General features: G+C 50.0%; 1 protein-coding gene across 1 annotated transcript in view; it reads left to right on the top strand.

Annotated features, from left to right (window-relative positions):
- TBC1D22A (TBC1 domain family member 22A) overlaps positions 1-23574 on the top strand; it is a 246708-nt gene that overhangs the window by 69545 nt on the left and 153589 nt on the right. The window contains exons 6-7 of the mRNA XM_078150521.1: positions 10472-10542; positions 21775-21903. Of these exons, the coding sequence (XP_078006647.1) occupies positions 10472-10542; positions 21775-21903 (200 nt within the window). The remainder of the gene's footprint in view (positions 1-10471; positions 10543-21774; positions 21904-23574) is intronic.

Genomic DNA, 23574 nt, shown 5'->3' with positions numbered 1-23574 from the left:
GGTATGATTTGCTTCTCTTCTTCATAGTCTGATTGTTAAATTAAGATTGTGTCTTCATTTAGAATGTACTCCAGACTGTAGTGTGAGGTCTTGGTCTAAGCCTAGTTTCTGCTAGATTGCTCTCTAGTTTTCTGAGCAAATTTTATCAGATAGGAAGTTCTTCCTTCAATAGTTTGTTTCCCACTTTATCAGATGTTGAGTTTTCGAGTTCTCTTGTTTATGAATCTTCCTTGTTTAGGCAGTTCCACTGGTCTACTTCTTGTTTTTTTTTTTAATCAGTACCAAATGACTTCGATGAATGAGGCTTTTTCTTCATATACTTTGGGGTCTGTAAGTGCTGTTTTTCCTTCATTCTTACGCTTTTAAAAATTTTTTTCCTTGATATTCCAGATACTTTGAGTCTCCACATTATTTTTAAAAAATTATTTAATCTGGGGCAGCTAGGTGGCATTGGCCCTGAAGTCAGGAGGTCTTGAGTTCAAATCTGTCCTCAGACACATAACACTCACTAGCTGTGTGACTCTGGGCAAGTTACTTCACCCCGATTGCCTCACCAAAAACAAACAAACAGAAAGAATTGTTTTGTCAAGTTTTGTAAAGTGCCATTCTGATAGTTTGATATTCTGTTAAACCTGAAAATTTACCTTGGTAATGTTGTCATTTTCATTATTTTGGCATGGTCCAGTCATGAGTACTGAATATTCTTTCTTTCTTTCTTTCTTTCTTTCTTTCTTTCTTTCTTTCTTTCTTTCTTTCTTTCTTTCTTTCTTTCTTTCTTTCTTTCTCTTCTTCTTTCTTTCTTCTTTCTTTCTTTCTTTCTTTCTTTCTTCCTTCCTTCCTTCCTTCCTTCCTTCCTTCCTTCCTTCCTTCCTTCCTTCCTTCCTTCCTTCCGTCCTTCCTTCCGTCCTTCCTTTCTTTTTAAGGCAACTGGGGCTAAGTGACTTGCCCAGCTAGTAAGTGTCAAGTGTTTGGTCTGAGGCCACATTTGAACTCAGGTCCTCCTGACTTCAGGGCAGGTGCTTTATCCACTGCCACCTAGCTGCCCCTAGTACTGAATATTCTTCCAGCTACTTAAGCTGTTCTTTATTTTTTTAAGTAGCACCTTGTAATTGAAGCTGTTCAGTAGTGAGTGGGCTTTGATAGACTGCCTTCAAAATATCTTATGTATTATACAGTTATTTTCAGTGGGATTTCCCTTTGTATTATTGCCTTTTGGATAATGCTATTATATAGAAATGTCATCGATTTTTGTGGGTTTATTTTGTTACTTGCAACTTTGTTGAAACTCTCAATTGCCTCAGTTTCTCTAAGATTTTCTAAGCAAGCCATCATCTCGTCAGCAGTTAGGGACAGTTTTACTTTCCTATGATTTGCCCATTTTATGCAGCAGATAGCTAGGTAGTTCACTGGACAGAGTTCTGGACCTGGAGTTAGGAAGACTTTGAATCCTGTCTCAAACACTAAGTAGCTGTGTGATACTGGGTAATTTACTAACTCTCCCTCTCAGCCTTAGTTTCCCCATCCCCCCCCCAACCCCAAAGGGGGTAACAAGAGCACCTGCCTAGTAAAGTTGTGGTGAGGATTAAATGAGGTATTTGTAAAGTGTGAAGCGAATCTTAAAGCACCAGACTTGTCATCATCATCGTCATCATCAGGGTTTCTTCTCTTCTCTTACTGCTGTTGTTACCATTTCTAGGATTATCGCAAATAGTAGCAATGAGAATGGGCATTCTTGCTTTACTCCTGGATTATTGGGAAGGCTTCTAGTCTATTCGTATTACACATGATCCTTGCTTTTTGGTCTTAGACAAATACTTTTTTGATGTTTAAAAAAAAAGATCCATCCATGTATACCTTTTACGTGCAGGATGTTGGCATAAATGAGGGTTGTGTTTTGTCAGAGGCTTTTTCTGCATCTGTTGAGATGACTAGGAGCTGTAAAAAGCCCAGAACAGTCGGGGGAGGAGCCCCTTGTTTCTTCGCCGTCCTGGGCCCTTCACTTTCCTCACCCCTAGGGTCCAGTCAGTTGTTATCTGTTCAGGCCCCTCTTTCATGCACGCACGCAACCCCCCTTCCTTCAGGTCCTCCTCCCCGCCCCTGCCCTTCTTCCGTCTGCCTCCTCATTGACGCCCTGCCGTGCATCTCTCACGACTGTTCTGCTCCATCAGCTTCCCTGGCTCCCACTTCTCCCTAGGCCAACATAGAAGCTCCTGTTTACCTTCGCAGCTCAGTCCCAGCTTGTCTTTCCAGCCTCACTGGGTCACAGTCATTCCTTTGGCCAAACAGGCTAAGCAGAAGGCAGTGTCTGCCCTCAGGGAGCTCACAGCCTAACGGGTTGACCACAAGCAGATTGCGAGGCCAGGCAGGCTCCAGAGGGTGCTGGCATGTCCTCGGTGCTTACTAAATACTTTGTGGTTGTTTAGTATCTTCTGTTCATTGTATTTACAAGGTTATTGGTAGCTGTTGCCTTCATCTGATGGTTCAATCTGACTTGCTGATTTCAGCCCAAAGTCTTTAGTCTTGTTGATATGAGAAGCCCTAGATTTGAGCTTAGGAAACCTGGTTTGCAGCCTGGCTGTGCTGACGAGTAACCGTGTGAAACTGGAAGTCACTGGGGTGTCCGCACTTCAGCCTCCTCCTCTGTAAAATGTTCTCCGATGGCTCTTCCGGCTCTCGGTCTGACGACAACTCTTTTATCGTGCTGAGTGCCAGGAGCGCGGGGGCATGTCCCAGACAGACCTTCCCTAGGCGTGGCCCTCAGTGTTGGGTCCCAGAGCGCACTGTGCCAAAAAGAAGGGACGTGGCACCATGCGGTCTTTTACACTGGCTGCTTCTGACCGACCATTGGCTGGTTCTCACCTGCTCGGGTAACAGAATGTCTGGCACTGCAGCCTGTCGCTGTGGCTCCCTGCCTGGTAGGCCAGGCCCGGCCCATGTGCTTGGCTTATCTGAGTGAATGGCTCCTGAGTCCTCTGGAGGTTCCCGAGGCTTGCTGCCTCTACCATCCATGCCGTCCTCGAGCAAGGATGGCACTTGGATGGCTCCCGGGACCCTCCCGAGCTTAGGTGTCAGGTTTTTGGATAGAGGTAGGTCAGGCAGTAGGTTTGACCCTGAATATCCGTCTTCCCCCCCCCCCCCCAACCCTAGTGGCCTGTTGTAGGGCTGTGCAAACTCGGCTTGGGCAGTGCCGTGAAGATTCTTTGAGAGGAGCACCTTGCGTGGGCTTCTCATTAGCCCTGGTTATCTCTTCCTGGTTCAGTTCCTGCCTGGGTGAAAGAATTGCTGTATGGTAATTGATACCACCTAAAAGGGAACCGGCCTGGAGGAAAAGAGGCCGTTTCATCAGTTGTGTTCTCCCAGTGTGCGTCGTTCTTGTCCTGTCACAAAGTAGTGCTGGTAGTAATTGCACATTTTGTGCAGAAAACACTTTCAAGCCGATTTTTGGTTCAGACTCAGATAGGGTGTTTTACATCCAATTAGATCGCATAAGCCCAAATCGTCTCTCAGTGTGGTTCACTGCACGTACTGCATCATTCCACTGGGGAGCAGAGTATAAGCATAGGACGGCTGCTGCTGCAGTGTCCCTAGCCGGACCTCGGTAGAGAACCGGGCCGTGGTGAGCAGCGGGGCGCCAGGTGGACGCACACGCCCTTCTTTTCAGCCCCGTCTCTAGAGCTCCTCTAGATCTGTGGCTTTCCCAGGGGTGAAGATGCTGTCCATTGAGGGGCTCTTGCTGGTGTCAGATTGTGTGCTGGGCATTCCTCTGTCTCCCTGCTGAGCTGTGCAGCTGCTGCTCCTGGCTCGCCCTCCCTGATGGGCCTCGGTTCTTTGGCTGCCCTTCCTGCCCTGGCTCATATGACTCTTGTGGGTCTTCTTGTATGTGCATCTTTTCCTGGTTACACTCTGGGACTTCTGTCACCCTCAGCACACCCTCTGAGTCGCCACCGGGTGTGCCTCTCCTGCTTTGCGCTGTGCAGGGTCTGACGTGCTTCCAGGCTTCTTGCTCCCCCTCCCCCCCGCCCCCGAGTATCCTTAGCTCTGTGGACCTTCCAGTGTGATATTGCATGTCACAAAATGCAGAGACTCTTTATCAAATAGGTTTTAAGAGGCAGCTGTGTGGTGCAACGCATAGAGCACCTGGCCTGGCGTTAGGAAGACCTGAGTTCAAATGGAGCCTCAGCCACTTACTAGCTGGGTGACCCTGGCCAAGTCACTTAACATCTGTTTGCCTCATTTTTCTCATCTGTAAAATGGGGAAAATAATAGCATGTACCTGACAGGATTGTTGTGAGGACCAGATGAGAGAACTGTCCGTGTAGAGCTTGGCATGGTACCTGGCACACAGGAAGCTCTGTACAAACATTAGCTGTCATTATTATTTCTGCTGTTGTTGACTGACTGAGTGACTCCCCTTCTCCTCAGAGAGCCAGCCCAAACAATAATGGTTTTAAAAGAAAAGAGCAGAGAACAAAATCAGCCAAACTGATCAATACATCCAAAAGTCAGCCCTGCTTCCCGGAGGAGGAGTCAGGGTTTTCGTGAAGGCCAGGCTCTCTGCCTTTCTGGTGCGACTGTCATTGCTTTGGGTGGTCCCGACCCGTCTTATCTGGTATCCTTTGACGCTTTCTGAGCACTGAGTTCTGGGTCCTTCAGGGATCACTGGGGAGGCTTGGGCTGCAGTCTGATCGAGGGCTTGGCCTAACTGCCTTTGGGTCTAACCTCGTCCAACCTGCTGATTTGGTGTGGAGTTGTCCCTGGTGGGGGCCCAGCCCTCGGCAGCTAGCTGAAGGTTCCGCGGGTTCCCAGTGATGATGGGGCCAGGCTGGAGTCCTGCTCTAGGGGCAGTGAAGCAGCTTGGCCACGGACGGCCCTTTTCTGAGCTCACGGACCGAGTCTGGGGTCCTGGGTCGTTGTCACAGTTCTTGCCAGTGTGTCAGATTTGTGATGCTGGTCTGGAAAGATGACTCTGGGGTTTTTCCTCATTTTCTAGAGCACAGCTCAGTCTAACATTCTTCTTAGGTTTGCGTCCAGGGAGCGTGTCTAAATTACTTCCTCCTACTCTGCTCTCTTTGCTTGTCTTCCTCAGAAAAGGAATTATAAGCCAAAGGTAGAAGCCTGCTACTTCTAAGCTTTATAGGATCTTGTAGTTTCCTACTCTCAAGGGACTTTTAATTTAATTATGAATTTAAGACTCTTCCCTTCTTTCCCCAGGACAGTATGAGCCTGTATAGAATTCCTTTGTTTTTCATTTCTTTTGTTTTATTTTTTATCTAATATTCTTTTTTTTTTTTAAATTTTGAGTTCCAGATTCTCTCCCTCCCTTTCACTCCTTCCCCACCAAGGCAAGCAAGATAATATCAATTACACATGTAAAATCATGCAAAACATCTCCCGCTTAGCTATAGTACAAAAAAAGAGCAAGAAGAAGAAAGTTGCACTCAGGGTTTATCAGCTCTTTCTCCGGAGGTGGAGAACATTTTTCATCATGAGTCCTTTGGAACTGGCTTGGATCATTGTGTTGATCAGAGTAGTCAAATCTTTCAGAGTTTGTCGTCATTACAATACTGCTGTTACTGTGCGCTGACCTCCCAGTTCTTCTCGCTTCATTTTGCACTGCGTATAGGAAGAAGGTAAAGTAAAAGAAAGAAGGTGAGATGCTTTAGGGGAAATGGGAAGAAGCTGTGTAGGAAGAGAAAGAAGCCATCAAAGAAAGCAGTCTTGCCCTGTGAGCCGAGCACTGGATTTGGTGGCCTGGGGGCTCGTCTATGGGCTGGCGCTCCCTTTGACCTCGTCCTCTGTCAACCCTCCAGAAAGGATGGGCCTGGGGTGTTGGGAACCTTCCCTGGAGCGTCATTGAAGCCTTTAAGTTGTAGATCTTCCTCCAGGCCGCAGCCGCCTCCTGCTCACATTGCTGGTCTGACCCTGCTGTGGAGATGAGCCTGGGGTCTGGGAGGCCATGCCAGCAGAGCTCACACTGGGGCACATTCTTCAAAGGCCACAAACTTTCTCTGTTACTGGTGACGCTCTGGGTGCTCTTCCATGCAGGGTGCTCTGAGGCAATGGATTGTGTGGCTGTGGGGATCCAAAGAGAATGAGGTACTTGGCAAAGTGAGGGGTCAAGGTCATGAGGCCCTACGTCATGTTGGGGTGTGGGGGGGTCAGAGGACCCTGGGGTCTCTGGTTGCCTTTCTATAAGAGGCGGGGCTTGGCCTCCAGGATTGCCCAGGTCCCTCCCCTCTCGGAGGCCGATGCTTCTTCCAGTCTCCAAATGGCTTTTCCTCTGTGGGGCCTGTGTTCATGTAACTTTAACAAGGGGAGTTTATTCTGTCTTCTTCATGAACGGAAGGCGACGAAGAATGTGATTGGGAAACGTTCTATTATTGGTGCTCACATATCAGGCTTCTGATTTTCATAACGTCCTCAGGGAACTGTTGAGAATTTGATATTTCCAGCCACGGCTGTAAACTGCAAGTTATTGCTGGTGCCATCACCCAATTATTTGGTGCTTATTTTACTTAGACTTAGTAATTTGAAAAAGATTAGATGGCAAGACTTCACATTTTGGTGATTATATTACTAAGGCCCTCTCTTTAATCATTTCTTTTATTCCCGGTATTAATCATTAGGTCTCAGCTGTTTGCAAAGGACCCTAACGCTGGATGTCTAAAAACTTAAAGGAAAAAATAATTGCTTCATTTGTAGTGGGAATGGGGAATATTTGTTCACCAACGAAAGTGGAATGAATTCTTTGGCCGCTGGCTGCCGCTTGTGATGAAACGAGCCTTTTCTTATTGTGTGTGGAAATTGTCACTCTCATTACTACAAATTTAAAGTGTTGGAATGATATGAACCGTAGGAAGAGATCTCAACAGCAAGGCTTCTCTCCCTCTTAGAAGAGGCACGCGGTGTCAGCCGGGCTGGGCAGCCAGTAATCTCGAGTGCAGCCGAAGGCGCTTGGAGTCAGATGGGGCGTTTATTTTGCTTATTGTTCTTTCCGTGAGCTTTTCTTTTTTCCCCCTTACCCACAGCTGAGTTTTGTTTGAATTTCAGACAGGAGATGGTCTAGGCAGGGAACACACATGGGAGCACAAAGGGAAGCCGTCAGTTAAAGAGCTTCTGTCCCTCCCTGGTCCTTGGGCAGAATTCTAGGGTGATGTCAGCGTCCCAGGGCAGTAGGGAAGTGAGAGCCAGAATCCCTCCAGGGTGGTCTGGTCATCTAAATCAAGACTTAGATCTATGCTGGGGGAAGCAGAGAAAGGATTGAGCCCATGTCTTCTGAGACTAGACCTGGGCTTCTTCTATCGCACCACCCCACGCCAGGGCCATCGATTATAGGGGCACCGTGAAGGGAGGCCACCACGGTAAGCCACTAGACAGGCAGGCTCCCAGAGCTGCCCTCTCTGCCCTGTAGAACAGCTGGCACTTCACATGCGGCGTGGCAATGAGCCTTCCAAACTGCTCGGCGGGGCCAACGCCAGGCTGTGCTGACAAGAGTGTGGCCCAGGTTGCGTGCTTGCATGGGGCTTGCTGGTTGGGTGCCCGCTCTCGGGCCCTCCTCTTGGGACCCTTCGCCTGTGTCTCGCCATCCATCAGTGTTTGGCTGGTGCGGCGAGCCTGTGGCTGCTCGGCAGAACAAGGTGGTGACGTCTCTCGTTGGTTGTGTTTCCATTGGCCTTCAGGCTTTCTTGGGGGCTGGGGAGCCTCGGCTTGTCAGGCTCGTGTCAGTGTCAGCTCTGTGATCCAGGGTCTTTGGTGCTCCTCACGCTCCACACGAGGAGGTCTGGGCTGTGGGGGCCGGGAACCCCGCTGGCATTCCCAGCTTGTGTCACCAGAAGACTTTCCCAGAGAAGACTGCTCATGTTTTCTGACATTCGCTTGGGTGTCCCGCTCTCTCCTCACCATCATGTGGGCGTCTATTCTCTGCTCCACGGGTGTTGTGACTTGGCCTCACAGCTGCTTGCTGAGAGCCACCTTGTTTTATCAGCTCCAGGAGGAGTAATTTGTCAGCCTGAGGGTGCCGGTGGAGGCAGCAGTGCCACAGGGTCACAGCACGGTTGCTGGAAAAGCCCGAGAGATCATCTGATCCAGCCTACTTGTTTTGCACCTGGAGAAACTGAGGCTCACATGTCAGGGGACTACCTGAGATCCCTGAGGCCTCTGGCTCCTCCTGCATCCTGCTGTGTCAGTGTGGCCTCCTGAGAAGTGCAAGGCCGCTTCCTTGGGCTGTCTGTCCCCCTGCCTGGGAGAGCCTCCCTCTTCATCTCTGCCTCCTGGCGGCCTTCCAGGCCCTGCCAACACCATCTTCTTCAGGAAGCCTTTCCCATCCCCCTAGACTGCTGGTGCCTTCCCTCTGTGCCAGGCTGTGGTCTCACCCATTACTCCTTTAGGGGAGGCCCTGTCTTTTGCCTTCTTTTGTATCCCAGTACAGTCCCTGGCACCTAGTAGGTGCTTAATCGATGCTTACTGGCTGACTGGGTGTTAGGGGGCGTGATAAGGTCTTGTTGTGCTCTTGTTCCCGCAAGCCCCTTGGGGCTTGGTTTGGGGACATGGCCCGGCAGGGCTGTGTTTGTACAGAGTGGCCCTTCTGGGGCCGTGAGTCACCGCTCTGTAGAGCAGCGGCTCAATGCCAGAGCCTGCGGCCAGGGCTCGAGCCTCGTCCTGAGAAAGTGGAGTCCTGGCCTCGTTTTCTCCTTTAGCTTGTTTTATGGTTTAATATTGTACAGTGTGTTAATTATAATGTACTTGTATTCATTGTAGCATGAGGTATACGTGTTAATTTCTAGATATAAAATTTTAATGCTGGTATCATTGGGCAGCTTTCCATAATAAAAAATTCTCTCCGTCCTCCTTTTTGAAGTAGCATACGAGCCTTTTTTTCTTTTCTTTTTCCATAAGAGGCCTTCTTGGTTCTGTTCATTGTTAATGCATCTGCAGAAAGCTTTCAGGGTAAGAGAATATTAGAGCTGCTGGCTCAGATGAGATTTCTACGCTGACTCTGCCTTTCATTATTTGCCTTCTTCCTGCCCTCTGCCACTGGAGGTAACTGAGTTAGTCACTCTAATTCTCCATCACCTCTTTGTTGTCATAGGCATGTGCCACCACCTTTATAATATTTTCTCCAAATTACTCATATGCACTTTCATCTCACGAGTATTCCAGAGATTCTTGGCATCGCCTATTCTGAAGCCTGTGATTTGGGATGAGATTGCGTTAGCGATATTGTTTCCTAGAATGCCTCTCCAGTTCCATGAGTCAGACCTATTTGAGACCTAATTCTCAAGCTGATCTCTTGATGTTTTATTTCGTTTTCAGCCTTCATACAAATTTATTCACATATCTGTGTTTTTTAAACCCCGTGGATTAGATTGAGTCTACCTCGAAGTCAGTCCTTTGGAATTTAATTTCCGTCTCTTCCGTATCAGCCATGCCTGCTTGGTACCAACCGATGCCCTCCTTCCTGACATGTTTGTGCTCAGAGGTCAAGGAGAGGAGAGGGTTGCAGGAGGAGCTCAGTAAGCAGGCAGTAGGATATCCTGAGGGAACATGAGGCAGATGAATGTTGGACCCCAGCCCCATGCCTCTATTTGTTTTTTACTTTTTTTTTTTTTTGGTGAGGCTATCAGGGTTAAGTGACTTGCCCGGGGTCACACAGCTAGTAAGTGTCAAGTGTCTGAGGTCAGATTTGAACTCAGGTCCTCCTGACTCCAAGGCCAGAGCTCTATCCACTGTGCCACCTAGCTGCCCCTTGTAGCCTCATGCTTCTGTACCTCAGTTTCCCTCTCTGGAAAATGACTGGGTTAGATCAGATGATTTCTAGGCCCATTTCAGCTCTGCCATTTTATGACTTAGTTGGGAATGCATGAAGTGAATGGAGAATTTGTGATGCATATGAAACAAGGGGGTGTCAGAAGGGTTATGAGCGGCATCTGCATGTTTAAAAGGCAGCCTCTCCCAGATATTGGTTCTCCCTTTGTTTCACTGGATGGTAAAGCCTCTGAAGAGGCCCGCTAGTGCCCTGCCCCCTGCGTGGCATGCCTGCTGTGGTGGGCATCCAGCAGCCACTCGGGAGGGCTTCCCCTTGGGAGCTTCTTGGAAAGCTTAGACTCTCAGAACGTTTTTCCCACACTTTTCTCTCTCCACTCAGAATCCAAATGTGCACCCTTGGCGGTGATAACTGGATATGGCGTCAGGTGACTTGTTTTTGCGCAGTCAATGACTAAAAATATCAGCATCTGCAGATATTGTCATTTGTGCCCTTTCGAGCTTAATTAGGGGAGCAGCTGTGTTCTGATCAGATCATGGGATATTAGCCACCCCAGGAAAAGTTCTCCAGTAATCCTTTTTTCCCCCTCTCTCTCTCTCTCTCTCTCTCTCTCTCTCTCTCTCTCTCTCTCTCTCTCTCTCTCTCTCTCTCTCTCTCTCTGTCTTTGTCTTTCTCTCTCCACTACCCCCAACCCTTTTATTTTAACAGAGGAATTAAGAAAATTGAGTTGGTCTGGAATTCCCAAGCAAGTCCGTCCAATAACCTGGAAACTTCTTTCGGTAAGTCTCCCTTTGGGGTCAGCGGGTGGCCCTCAGGGTCATGTCGACGCTGGTCCTATCAGTGACGGTATCAAAGGCCTTTTGCCTTCAGCCAAGACACCAGCTTCCTTTCTTTGCTCAATTTCAAAGTGATTTGATGAGGCTGTCAGAAAATGAAGTTATTAAGAATTCATGACATCCATGTGTCTGTCTTTTCAGATTTTATTTCTCTAAATTTTGCATTATGTTTGAAGCAGTTACAGAAAGATTCCAATGTAGAATAAGAACTCGACCATGAGATTGCTGATGGTTACTTCATTTCAACTCGACAAACTTTTTTTTAATGTTTACTATGTATTGGGTAGGCCCTGTGCCAGGGTTTAGGGATACAGAGATGAAAAAGGACACAGCCTCTACCCTCTAGGACCCCGTAGTCTCTTAGGGTAAATCCTGTCTGTCACTGAGTCAGTCGGTACTCTGCAAGGGCAGGTGTGATGGAGCAACGGAGGCCTGCAGGCAGAGTGGTCAGCTAGCACCAGAGGAGGAGAGAACACCGTCAGCATGGGTAGAATGGAGGGCTTGCTGAACAGAGGTTGGGCAGATGAGAGAAGGATGTTGACCACCCGAGATGGGGAGGGCCCGTCCTGGCCAGGACTGGGTCTTTGTCTAATCAATGAGGGCATCCTCACAGCAGTCGCTATTTTCTGTGTGGGCCAGTCGAGTTGGAGGCCTCAGATGGAGGCATGGTTGTCTCCAGAGGGACTTGGTCAGCAGATTGTCACCTCTGTTTACCGTGCTGAGCTCGCCACAGCAAACTGTGGTGCGGCTGAATTTGAGGGTAGGTGCAGACAGCTTTATTTTTTCTGAAAGAGGAAAGTCACCAGGGTATACCAAATGCTTTCTTCAGGTGGACTCTGATGCCCCAGCATGGAAAAATCTCCTAAAAAATGGGAAGCCTGGGCCTTCTGGTCTCCAGCCCCATGCAGCTCTTACCAGTGACAATCTATTGATTAAGTATTCTCTTTCAATTACAACTCAGCCCCTGCAGGTGCCTTCGTCTTCATTGGGGGTTTGGAGCCAGGGCTCAGGGAGAGATGGTGAATTAATCAGAGCATCCTTCCCCTTTAAGACCGTCTCATTGTGCCGGGTTTTTGTGGCCTTGGCGGGGGGTGGGGGGGTAGCGCTGGTTAGTCGTGTGGTTCTCAGATTGAATTTCACCAAGTTTTGATTAAAATACCTTTAGGACACCATCTTTCAATTTGCAATTTATTGAAAATGTGGCCCTTCTGGATAGAGTGTCTTTCATTAATTATGTTACAAAATTCTGTCTCTATCAGCTCTGTGCCCCCTACGGTCACCGTCCCCTTAGATGTGCTGACCCCTGCCATCCATGTGATTGATGGAAAGATTGGGGGGGCTGTGACTTCGGGGGGGGTGAGTATGGGCAGGGGATTGAGGGCCATTGATTTTCTTTCTGGTGGAACACCAGCACAAGCAGATGAGGGGAGTGATGGGGAAGGCAGGAGGCGGGGGCCCTGGTGCACAGACAGGGTGATGTGGCCTGAAAGAGCTAGAGACACACATCTGGGGACCCTCGACCGGCCTCCCAGCTCTGCTTCTGGCTGGCTCGGTGGCCTCAGCTAGGCTCTATGTCCTGTCTGAACCTCAGTGTCCTCCCCTGTAAATCAACAGTACACATACTCCTTAGCTCAGAGGTTTTTGAGGGTGGCACTGTGTTCTCTTAGCAAACCCAGTGTGTGCGAGGCATCCTGTTGGGCCCATGGATACAAGATGGCACAAGGCCCAGCTGTAGCTCTTACTGAGCTTAATCTGTAGTCGGGGAGATGACAGGCAGGAAGAGCAGGGGTAGAAGAAGTGGGTGACCTGAGAAAGGCAGAGTGTTGTGGCAGACCACGGGGGTCTCTGAGAGCTCTTCTGGCTGGGGGGATCCGGGAACGCTTCCTGGATGGGGTGGCCTGCGTGCTGATGGGCCAGGGCCTTGAGAAAGAAAGGAGCAGGAAGCATTTTGTACGTATCATCATTGTTCCCCCCATTTCTCACGTCTCCAACGCTGTTGCTGTGACCCTGGGCCCACCTGTGTGGCAATGGCTGGTGAAGGACAGATGAAGAAACCGAGGCGCAAAGATTGTCACTCGCCTGTCATCACATGGCTAGGAAGTGTCTGCACTGGGAATTGAGCCTAGTTCTTCTGAGTCAGGGCTAGCCCATTTGGCCGGCAGGCACTTTGATTCTCATCAACCCTCTCCAGGGCTCTTAGAAATGCTTACTCTCCAGAGGCCTATGGCTTTCAAAGGAGGAGGAGGAGGACAGAGTCCCTTTGATACATTTCTTATCGCTGCCTCCCAACTGGTGACCGCGGTGCTGGCCGCTGCGTTATTACAGCCACGAGAGGACGATGGAGGTAGAGGAGACGGTGATGCTTCCCACGTCATCCTCAGCTTTCTTGTGGCACCAAGACTTGGCCACCTGTTCTGAGACCCTGGCATGGTGCTGCAGCCCCGCAGAGGGGGGGAAAGGAAGCTGTGAGCCCTCACCTTTTTCAGGAGGGGACCCCATGCCAGCCAGTGCCGAGCTCGATGGTGGGCTGCTCTTCAGAGAAGCTGCCCGCTCCTGCTCAGCTCCTGCCAGCCCTGCTCCAGGCTTCTCTCAGTGGTCTGCACTGAGCAGGGCGGGATCCAGTGATGCTTCTTCAGGGGAGCCTTCCCTGACTTCACCCGGCCTGAACTGTCCGGGAGCACTGGCTGTGTCTCCCTCCCCTTTCTCCGTCAGGCTGTCTGCTGTATCAGCCTTAGCTGGCTTCTGCTTCTGTCATCGGTCAGTCAACAAGGCTGTAAGTGCTCACGGTGTGCTGAGGCTGGGGAAGGTGAGGAAATGCAAAAACGCTCCCTGCTGCCGAGGGTCTCCCTCTCGAAGGGGCAGACAGCCAGTCAGTTGCCCTGCGCAGAAGGCGGCCAGAGGGAGGGGCTCACTGGGGGAGCTGGGCGCCTGGCAGGAGGGAGGATTTAAGGAAGCGGCTAGACCCAGGGGTCAGAGAGCACTTGGGAGGCCCGGCAGGGTCTGGTCTTGGAGGTAAGAGGGAGCCGCTGGGGTCTCCTGAGGAGGGCAGTGCCATGTGCTTCAGGAGGTGGATGGACAGACTGGAGTGTGAGGGAGACCCAGGAGGAGGCGTGGCCACAGTGGGAGGGGGCGGGCTCCTGCTTCCTCCTGTTTTCTGTCTCCCTGTTGTCTGATAAAGCACCTGCTCTGGACCAGGCTCAGCCCCTACCCTCAGGGAGCTCTCAGTCTAACGGGGAAGGTGCCTGCACTGCGCACAGCTGGACCGCTCTCACCATCCGCAATGCTGGGAAGGCAGAAGGTGGGCCTCGAGGGGTGTTCTGGGCCCTTTGCTCTGTAGTCTGTACACACCTTCAAAGGAGGGCTTTCCATGGCGTTCTGGGCTGTTTCCTGAGCTGAGTGGTGGCCTGGGCAAGGCCGGCTGAGGGCATCAACTCGGGGGATTTCCCAGGCCCCCAGGGGAGGGGTGGTTGTGGCTTAGCTGCTGAGCCTCATGGCTTGCTCGGAGTGGGTGGGGGGCTGGTGCAGGGGGACATCTGTCAGGGGTGGGTCACCGGATAGATAAGCGTAGAAGGCTTTTGTTTGGGAGGCACTGTGGGACTTGCAGATACTTCCATAGGCAAGATTGGTTCGGTTCGGTGGGCCCTGTTGTCTTTGGAAGTGGTTGGTGGCGCTCTGTTCTTCTGGCGTCAAGGGCCCCAGTTCCTGTGGATTCCTTCACTTTCCCTCATAGGGAACAAGCAGCTGGACAGTCCACACGTGGGCCTCACTGGGAAGGTCCGTGGCTCAGCTCCTGACTAGTGGCCTCGTCCTCTCTGCCAGAGGCAGGCGTCTCCCTTGTCGCCGGGCCACGGACACTGGGTGAAATCTGCATGCCGAGGAGCGCTAGGAGAGTACAGAATTTACAAATGCACGGCCCGTTTTTCATCTGTCTAGCAAAAAGTGTGTGTGTGTGCGCGTGTGTGTGTGCGTGTGCGCGCGCATGCATGATCTGTTTCCAAGGATTAGCAAAATGATTGTTTTCTTTTGTTCCTTCATGACTCTTCCTTACCCTGCCCGCGTTACTTGGTTTGGGTTATGGGTGCTGTAGTCTACTGATGAGTAAGAAATATTACTTTGAAAAAAAAGATGAGAAATGTGTTAATTTCCCAGTATGAAGAATTGGCCCAGACGGCCTCCATACCATGGCGGTGTTGTTGATGTTATCAGCCATTGGAAGTCCTTGCAAATGGCAAATGACCTTTCCTCTAAATGAAATTAGAGTCACATTTTCTGGATTTGTGAAGAATTGCAGAACCGGGGAGCAGCCCATCGTTCGGTGTTTAATATTCGTGCAGGTGAGCCCGGCAAGGGCAATGCTGAGTCCCCTCCGGTGCTACCCTCTTTGGCTTTCAGGGGATTTGGACTTAAGTTGTGCCTTGATGGCCGGGGGGCTCCCCAAGGGAGGAGAAAACTCCTCTGGGCTTTTCTGCCACTGAGAAGATTTGGGTCTAAGCATATGCTAGCTTTGTTTTACATTTATGATTAGTGTTTTTATAGCATGCTAATACAGCAATTAAGTTTTCTGTAGTTCTGTCATTTAAAATTCATTGCATAGTTGAATGTATTTCATTTGCATAATTTTCAGTCTTGCTTAATTATCCAAAGGCCTCAACTTGCATGTATGTTTTCTCTTTTAAAAATGGGGATGTCAGGAGTGAATGTAAGTGGTACGGATTTTTTAGGAACATTGCTTGTTTTCTGATCTTGGCACACTTGCCTTTTGACTTGCTTTTTAACAAAATGATGGGAGTAAGAGGCCCTGTTTTAGCTGTCCTGGGTCAGATTTGTGCATGAGGCAGTGCCTTGGCTGAGTGGGGCGGTTCTGAGCTGGCAGTGGGAAGAGCTAGGTTCTAGTTTGGACTGTGTAGCACCCCTTAGGAGGGAATGTGAGGGAGGACACAGGCCCTAGGCGGGAGGGAGGACAGAGGCTCCCGGTGCAAGGGAGGATGGAGGCCCCAGGTTCGAGGGAGGAGGAGGCATGGAGCTGTTCTCAGGGGCTGCCCCTAGGCATTTGGGGTTTGTTTGGAGGAATGTTCTGTTTCAGCCAAGACCACTTCCGATGCTCCTGCTGCCATGGGAGGGCAGTGCTCTGAGATTCTGAGAGGCCTGCGGGCTGCCTGCCCCTCTCGCCAGTGACAGCTTGACCCTTTCCATGTCCTGTTCTAGCTGCCTGGAAGTCTGCCAAAGAGGCTGCTCCCTCTCCGTGGGGGGTCTGGGAACAGGCAAACATGGAAAGAGAGGACCACTCCTCCATTTGTGACTCGGGGCATTTGGGAAGCACACTGGGGAGTTGGGACAGCCTGGGTGGGCAGTTGAGGCAGCGTGGCCTGGTGGACATAGAAGGCATAGACATAGACCTGGCTTCACCTCTCAGCCGTGCTGTCTGCTGCCTTGGTGAGCTGGGGTGCCTCCTCTCTCCATGCCTCAGTATCCCTATCTGTAAATTGAGGGCTAGTCCAACCCTCACCCCATGATCCTGTGGGCGGTCAGAGTTAGTTACTCTTCTGAATTTTAAGTGGCTTTCATTTGTCTTGTTTTCATAGACCATCCAGTAATTCACCCCAGTTCACACCAGCCATCTTGGGGGGGATACCTACCCCCACCCTAACCCCGAAGGCTCAGGCCACAGGCCCTTCTTAATCTTGGGCAATTTATATTATCCTGACGAAGGCCTTTAACAAGCCCAGGCAAAAAGAAAGACAATCCCTCCCCTCTCTAATGGAGCAGGACTGCACCTAGAAAAGGGGGACCTAAGATGGCGGCAGGCTGCAGGAGAATGGGATGAGTCATCTTGTTGGCACAGACACAGGCAGATCAGGCTCTAGACAGCATATACCCCAGCTAAAGAAGAGAGGGAAGGCCTAGCATTCAGAATCTCCCTTGTAGGGGCTGAGATTTCACTTGGGAGGTCAGTAATCCCAGGAGAAGAGGGAAAGCATTCCAGGCCTGGGGGAAGGCCAGGGAAAATGCTCAGTCTGGGAATAGAGGGTCTAATTTGTGAAACAGCTGAGAGGCCTGGGGGTCACTGGATGGAGGAGTATGTGGGGAGTAAGGTGTGAGAAGACTGGAAAGGTAGGAGGGGGCTTTGAGGGCCACACAGAGCATTTTATATTTGCTCCTTTTTTTTTTTGGTGAGCAATTTGGGTTAAGTGACTTGCCCAGGGTCACACAGCTGGTGAGTATCATGTGTCTGAGGCTGCATTTGAACTCAGGTCCTCCTGATTCCAGGGCCCATACTCTATCCACTGCGCCACCTAGCCACCCCCTTGTATTTGCTTTTGGAGGCATAGGGAACTCCCGGGCTTTATCGAGTGAGGGGGTGAAGTTGGCTATGGTTTTTATTTAATGAGTAGAGTCAGAGTCCATAAATATTTATTAAGTGCCCCCGGTGTGCCCAGCACTGTGCTAAGCTCTTGGGTTACAAAGAAAGGCCAAAGACAGCAGTGCCCTGGAGGAGCTCACAGCCTGATGTGGGAGAGCCCACATAGATGGAAGCTGGAGGGTGGGGCAGTCAGTTGAGGAGGGGGAGTGTCTGAGCTGATTCATCTCACCAGTAGTAAGTGTGTGGAGCCAGGCAGTCCAGAGGACACAGAGGGAGGAGTCCATGCAAGGAGTTGTTTGATCTTAGGGGCAGGTTAAGCTCGGCCACTACCTCTTTCTCTTCTGTTGTCAGTTGGTGTTATCCTGAGGAAGGACTTTAACCCATGCAGGCTGGCCTCCGACTTTGGAGGAAGGCCTAAGTGAAAAATGCGGGGTGGGGTTTGAAGTACTATTAGTTTCTCATAAAAATCAGGCACAGGATTAATTCTGTGTCCCTGGTGCCGGTGGGAATAAGTTTCTTCATTTTGCAGAACGTGAGATACTTGAAAGTCATGGGGACTTTTTCCTGGAGTGTCCTTTGTTTTAGCCCCTTTGATCACTCGTGGTTCTGAGCTGTGGCTGGACCTACCTTTGAGTGTCATTGCAAGAAGCAGAGGTGAGAAGAGAGGGCCTTCCTGGCATGGGGACCAGCTTGTGCAAAGGCCTGGAGATGAGAGGCTTTGCACGAGCAATGGCCAAAGGTCAGTGTGACTGAGTGTGGCGTGTGTCCAAAGGTTGGCAGGGCAGGCTGTGGAGAGGAGTCCCACGTGATCCTAGAAGTACTAGGGAGCCTGTAGGATTTGCTTAGCTGGACCGTGGTGCTGAGGACTGTGCTTTGGGAAGACTGATCTCTGATTTGTGCCCATCTACACCACCCCCATCTTATATGAACGGTGGGTTTTTCTCTCCCATGTGATAGAGACTTTTTAGATCTGGGAGCTGGATTTGAGCGCAGTGTGCCTGGCCACACAGTAGGCGCTTCAGAAATGCTTTCTAACGGACTCTCCGAGGTTGTTGCTTACAATTGTCACCGTCCTCATCGGTATGAGGTGAGTCACTTGGCCTTGGTAGTGCAGCGGCTGAATGTGGAAGCAGAGTCCAGGCCAGTCTCTTGCTCCCAAGCTCAGGCTCTTTCTGCTGTGCCCTCATCCATCTCCTGCCCTTCAGGATTGGCACTCCCCCACCCGCCGTCCCCTGGAGTTGGACACTTGCAGACGTCTCTCCCCAAGTCTCTCTCTGTGGCTTTGTCCCTTGTGGTCTCAGCGGCTCTCCTGGCGCTGGTGGGCTCTTTGCCACTGGCTCTCGTGTGTCCTCTGGTCCGAGTCTCCCCCTTGAATTCCCTTCCCCATCATCCGTGGCCTCTCTGTCCTCGGAGCACCTCGGAGTCGACGCGGATGTCTGATGCAGAAGGTCTTTCTCCTTCCCCCAGGTTCCTTTCAGACTACCCTGGAGCCCGTGCTCCTAATCCTCGGGTCCTCCTGGACGCTCCTCATCCCCATGCCCATCCCCAAGCTGCTGCTGAGCCCCGTTGGTTGGCTTTGGCCATGTTGCCCCGGCTGCGCCCTGCTCCGGCCTCTCCTCCCCGCTTCCTTGGGCTGTGCTCACGGCTCCCCTTGTCTCCTTGCCCTCAGTGACTCTTCACCGCATACTTGGAGGGTCTTCCTAAGGCTTAGGAGCCCTCACACACCTTCCTCAGCTCCTTCCTCCCTCAAGAACAAAACAGACTCTTCTTCCAGTCTCATTTCACGATACCATCTTTCACACGTCCTTTACGTCCTTTACGTTTTACGTCATTTACGTTTTACGTTTTGGCCAGATGCACTCACGCAGGCCGTTCCGCCTTCTGCGACAGTCCGCTGACCCCGCCTCCTGGCTGCTCTGGAACGAGACAGCCGACTCTTGGATTTCCCCTGTGCCAGCCACCGACCTTCCTGGCTTCCGTCTTTGACCCCTCCTGATTCCCGTGCCTTCCCTCTTTTGATCCTGTGTGTCACTTGTTTGATTGCGAGTTCCTCGAGGGCAGGACTGGCTTTTTCCCCTTCTGTATCCTCAGCACGTAGTGCAATGCCTGGCATACAGTAGGTACTTAATTAATGCTTATTGCTTGACTGACTGAATTGAACTGAAGTTGCGGTTACTTTTTAGATTGTAGGCAGAGTTGTTGTTTTGTTGATCATGAGTTTGTTTAATATTTTATTTCACCCCAGTTACATGTACAATTTTTTAACATTTATTTTTAAAATTCTGTCCAAATTCTGTCCCTCCCTCTCCACCCACCCTCATTGAGAAGGCAAGCAATTTTTTAAATAAATTAATTTATTTTGATTTATCAACAATCACTTCCATATGCTTTTGAGTTTCAAGTTTTTCACCCCTTCCTCCCCAGGACGACACAGAATCTGATATAAGCTATATGTATACATTCTTATTAACCATATTTTCAGATTAGTGATGTTATAAGTAAAAATTAGAACCAATAAGAGGAACCACTAGAAAGAGGAAACAAAACTCAACAGAAGAGAAAAAAAATAGCAGTCTGATTTGATCTGCATTCAGACTGCATAGTACTTTCTCTGGATGTGGATAGCATTTTCCATCATGAGGCCTTTGGAGATATCTTAGATCTTTGCATTGCTGAGAAGGGCTAAGTCTCAATGTTAGTCATCCCACAGCTTGGCTGTTACTGTGTATAATGTTCTCCTGGTTCTGCTCACTTCACTCAGCAGCAGACCGTACAAGTCTTCCCTGTTTGTCATTTCTTGTAGCACAGTAGTATTCCATTACATTCATATACCACAAAGGCAATCAATTTGATATAGGTTAAACATGTGTAGTTATGTTGTGAAAGAAAACATAGATGGAAAAAAAAACTCAAATAAAGAAAGTAAGAAAAAGTCTGTATCAGTCTGTGTCTGGACGCGACGAGTTCTTTCTCTGGGCAGGGACGGCATTTTCCATCTTGAATCCTTCAGAGCCATCTTGGGTTGTTAATAGCCAAGGAGATAGCTAAGTCCTTCACCGCTGATCCTGGCACCATTTTGCTGTTACTTTGTACACAGGACATTTCAGTTTGCATCAGCTCGGATCATGAGGTTTCTTTGTATGTAACTGCTCTGTCCCAAGGCCCCCTCTGGTCCCATGTCTCTGGAACTTACGTTATTGGCGTCTGGCACAACTTTGGGTGTTTGGGTGGAGGATCGCTTTCGCTTACATCGTTTTAAAGTCGAAAGAAAAGTCTCTCACTCTCGTTCGGTGAGGATTTTCTTCTCTCTCAAATACCGTTCACAAACAATTGGAGTAGAGGCATCGTCCTTGCTGCTCCTCTTCTGGACTGTGTGCTCCGTGTGGGCAGGGATTCCGTCCTCGCCCCAAGTGTGTCTCCCTAAGCAAAGGTTTCTGCCTTGGGAAGTGCTTGAGAAGTCGGTGTTTGTGTTGGCAGAGATGCCAGAAGATGAAGACAGTTAGTTGTTGGGGGGGCTGTGGGAAGGCAGATGCCCTCATGCCCCACTGGTCAGGCTCTGAGCCTGGAAAGGAACCTGTGATTACACTGAGAAGTCGCTCAGTCGGGTGTAACTTTCAACCAGCAGTATTGCTGCCTGACAGATAGCCCAGGTAGGGCCAAGGAAGAGAGAAAGTTGCATGTACAGAATGGTTGTAGCAGCCCTCTTTTGAAATAGTAAATAAATGGAAACAAAGTGGGTGTCCATGGCTTGTCAGATGCTTCAGTCAGTTGTGCTGTATGGCTGTGAATGGAAAGTACTTAGTAAGCACCTACTGTATGCCTGGCACAGTGGCTGCAGATACAAGAGTGGGGAGGTCCTGGCCCTTGGGGAGCTTCCATTCTGCTCGGGAGACACCATCCATGTGGGGGAAGAAGTGGGGTGGGGTGGCCAAGGGAGGCTGGTTTGGGTTGGGCAGCTAGAGAGTGAGTAGAGACAGTCGGGCGTCTCTGGGTGTGCTCCTTCCAGAGTCCATGGTCATGCTGATCTGGTTATGTTTCCCAGAACAGCAGTGGGAAATGAGGGCTGGGTGTAAGGATGGCGGCGGTGCTGGGGTGGACAGCTTGCCTGTATGAGGTGTCCAGGAGCATAGCAGATCCTCTCCATTCATTCAGCAGTCAAGGCCCACAGAGCCCAGGGCAGTAGTTCCAGAAGCTGAGGGGATTAACCCTCTAGAGTTGGGGAGGGGGGTGCTGGTGCTCTAGAGAGTGCCTGTCATGAAACATGGCAAGAAGATGGCCCTGCTGAGACCCTAGGTGGGACAGAATGGAACATGAAGGTTCTATAGTATGTGACAAAGATGGAGAAGTTAGAGGGACGGGGACAGACCTGGAAGAAGCTAGGGTGTGGAAGAATTTATGCAGTGATCACCGGGAAGGACTCGGCCCTGGGTCAGTAGCCACTGCCAGGCTGGACTTGGGAGCACAGCTGGGGAAGGTGCTTCCTACTTGTTGGAGTGGGATGTTTGAATTGAGTGAACATAACAGCAGCGAGGCTGCTTTTGTGATCCTCAGCAAAGCTCACTGAGGTGATGTTTCCTTCGGCGGGGCTGAGGCAGCCTGGGGTCTCCAGTGGGGCTCGTGTTGGGGGTGGCCAGAGTCAGCCTGTGGGGTTCTGCCTATCTCATTTCTTTTTCCAAACCCGTCTTGTTGTCCTCTCTGTCTGGTTTCAGAAAATCCACCCCTTCTGTGTGCCTGGGGGCTTGTGCTTTTAAAATATGAACTTAAAAATAGACCAGTAACTGACGGACACTGACCCCCTTTTCTTCTCTCATAAGGGTTACCTACCTGCGAATGTGGATCGGAGAGAAAGCACCCTGCGGAGAAAGCAAAAGGAATATTTTGCTTTTATCGACCAATATTATGATTCTCGGAACGATGAAGCTCACCAGGACACCTACAGACAGGTGAGAATCTTTGGGAGCTGCCCCTTCTCTGTGGCGCGGGGACTTTCTCAGCTTGTGGCTCGTGGTCCGACATCGCTTCTCTAAAATTATGGCATCTGCATCCCACCTTATTGTTGCAATGGTAAATGAATTTGCTGTCACCTCAAGCATTTGCTCTGCCTCTGTCGCCTCCTTGTTAAACAATTCCCTCCTGATCGGGTGATGGTTTCCACTGAAGAACCCGACCACCTTCTGTTCCCCAAATAGACCTTCTGTTTTCCCTCCTCTGCACCTTTGCCCATGCTGGTTCCAATTCCTGATGAGGCTTTCTTCCCCGTGTTAGCCTGTTGGATTCCTTCCTGTCCTTTAAAATCTAATTCAGAGGCCGCTCTCCCCCTCAGGCTGCCCCCTGCCCTGTCTCTGTGGGCCTTCCCTCTTGCCCCCCTCCCCACAGACTTGGTCGGTAGAGGGTGTCGGGAGGATTGTTTTTCAGGGTCCCCGTGCCAGGAGCGGGCAGCTTTGGAGGCCATCCGTTGGCTTGAAGTCCGTTTTCTTACTTGAAGAAGCTTTGCTCAGAAGGGGCTCCTCTCCCTGCCTGAGCCTCAGGCCGTGGTCAGCATCTCCTAGTATTCTCTCTTGGCCTTTCTAGAAGCTGTGCCCGCCCAGGGCACGTGAGGCCCTTTTTGTCTCTAGGTCCTCTCTGCCGCAGGCTCTGCCTCACATGTAGTAGGCCCTGAACAGTTCTTGTGGGTGTGAATCAAATTGAATGAGCCTAGTGGTTTGTCCCTAGTGGATTAGGCACTGGGTTGCCCTCTCTCTCAGGGGCCTGAGTTTCTGCTGAGGCTCAGGACCCTGCCTCCTTCACCTGTCAGAAACAGGAGCAGTACAGCTGGTTTAAAAAAAAGCAAGGCTGTTTTTGTTGGTGCTGTTCCTATGTCATCGTAGCACGCCTTCCCAGGCAGGGAGGTGGGACGTGCAGCCTGTGGGCTGTTTTGATTTGCCTTTCTCTTGCACAGCAGTGATCAGGCGTGTTCTTTGATGTGATTGTGGGCACTTTGTAATTCTTCTTCTGAGAACTGTTTATATCCTTTTGCTATTTACTTATTGGGGAATGGCCCTTAGTCTTCTGTGCATTTATTGTTTATATCTTGCATGTCTTGGATACCAAACCTTTATCAGAGAGGTTTGATACAAGGATTTTTTCTCATTTGACCACTTCCCTTCTTATCCAGGTGCATTAATTTTGTCTGTAGGGAATATTTTCAGTTTCATACTGTGGACACGATATTATGTTCCTTAAGTTCCTTTAATCTTTTTTTTTCTTTAAGATGCCCTGCTCTCATTGGTTCTCTTCCCCTCACCCGTGATCCCTATTTCTTCTTTGATGTCCCCCCCTCACTTTCCTCTCCTTCAGCTAGTCCTCCTCCTTTGTTTTTGTGCCCCTTTCCAAAAAGAAAGTTCCTCACTCTCATCATTATCCATTTTCTCTTTCTGTTTACCTTTGACCCTCATCCTCTGATTTGTAACCCCTGTAATGATCTGTATCTATAATTCCTTTTCTTTGTCTTCTTAACGCTATTCAAGGTATCTACTCTAGGGTCTCCCTTCTAGGTGTGGCATTTAAAAAGTTTTGAGAGACGTAATTTAATCATTTTATTAATAATCCCAGCATGTTTATTAATAAAAGGATGG

The sequence above is a fragment of the Phascolarctos cinereus genome, unplaced genomic scaffold (genome assembly GCF_003287225.1).
Source record: "Phascolarctos cinereus isolate Bilbo 61053 unplaced genomic scaffold, phaCin_HiC Scaffold_1;HRSCAF=81, whole genome shotgun sequence".
NCBI classification, from domain to species: domain Eukaryota; kingdom Metazoa; phylum Chordata; class Mammalia; order Diprotodontia; family Phascolarctidae; genus Phascolarctos; species Phascolarctos cinereus.
Note: the sequence above shows the minus strand (reverse complement) of the source record. Positions and strands in the feature narration are given on the sequence as shown.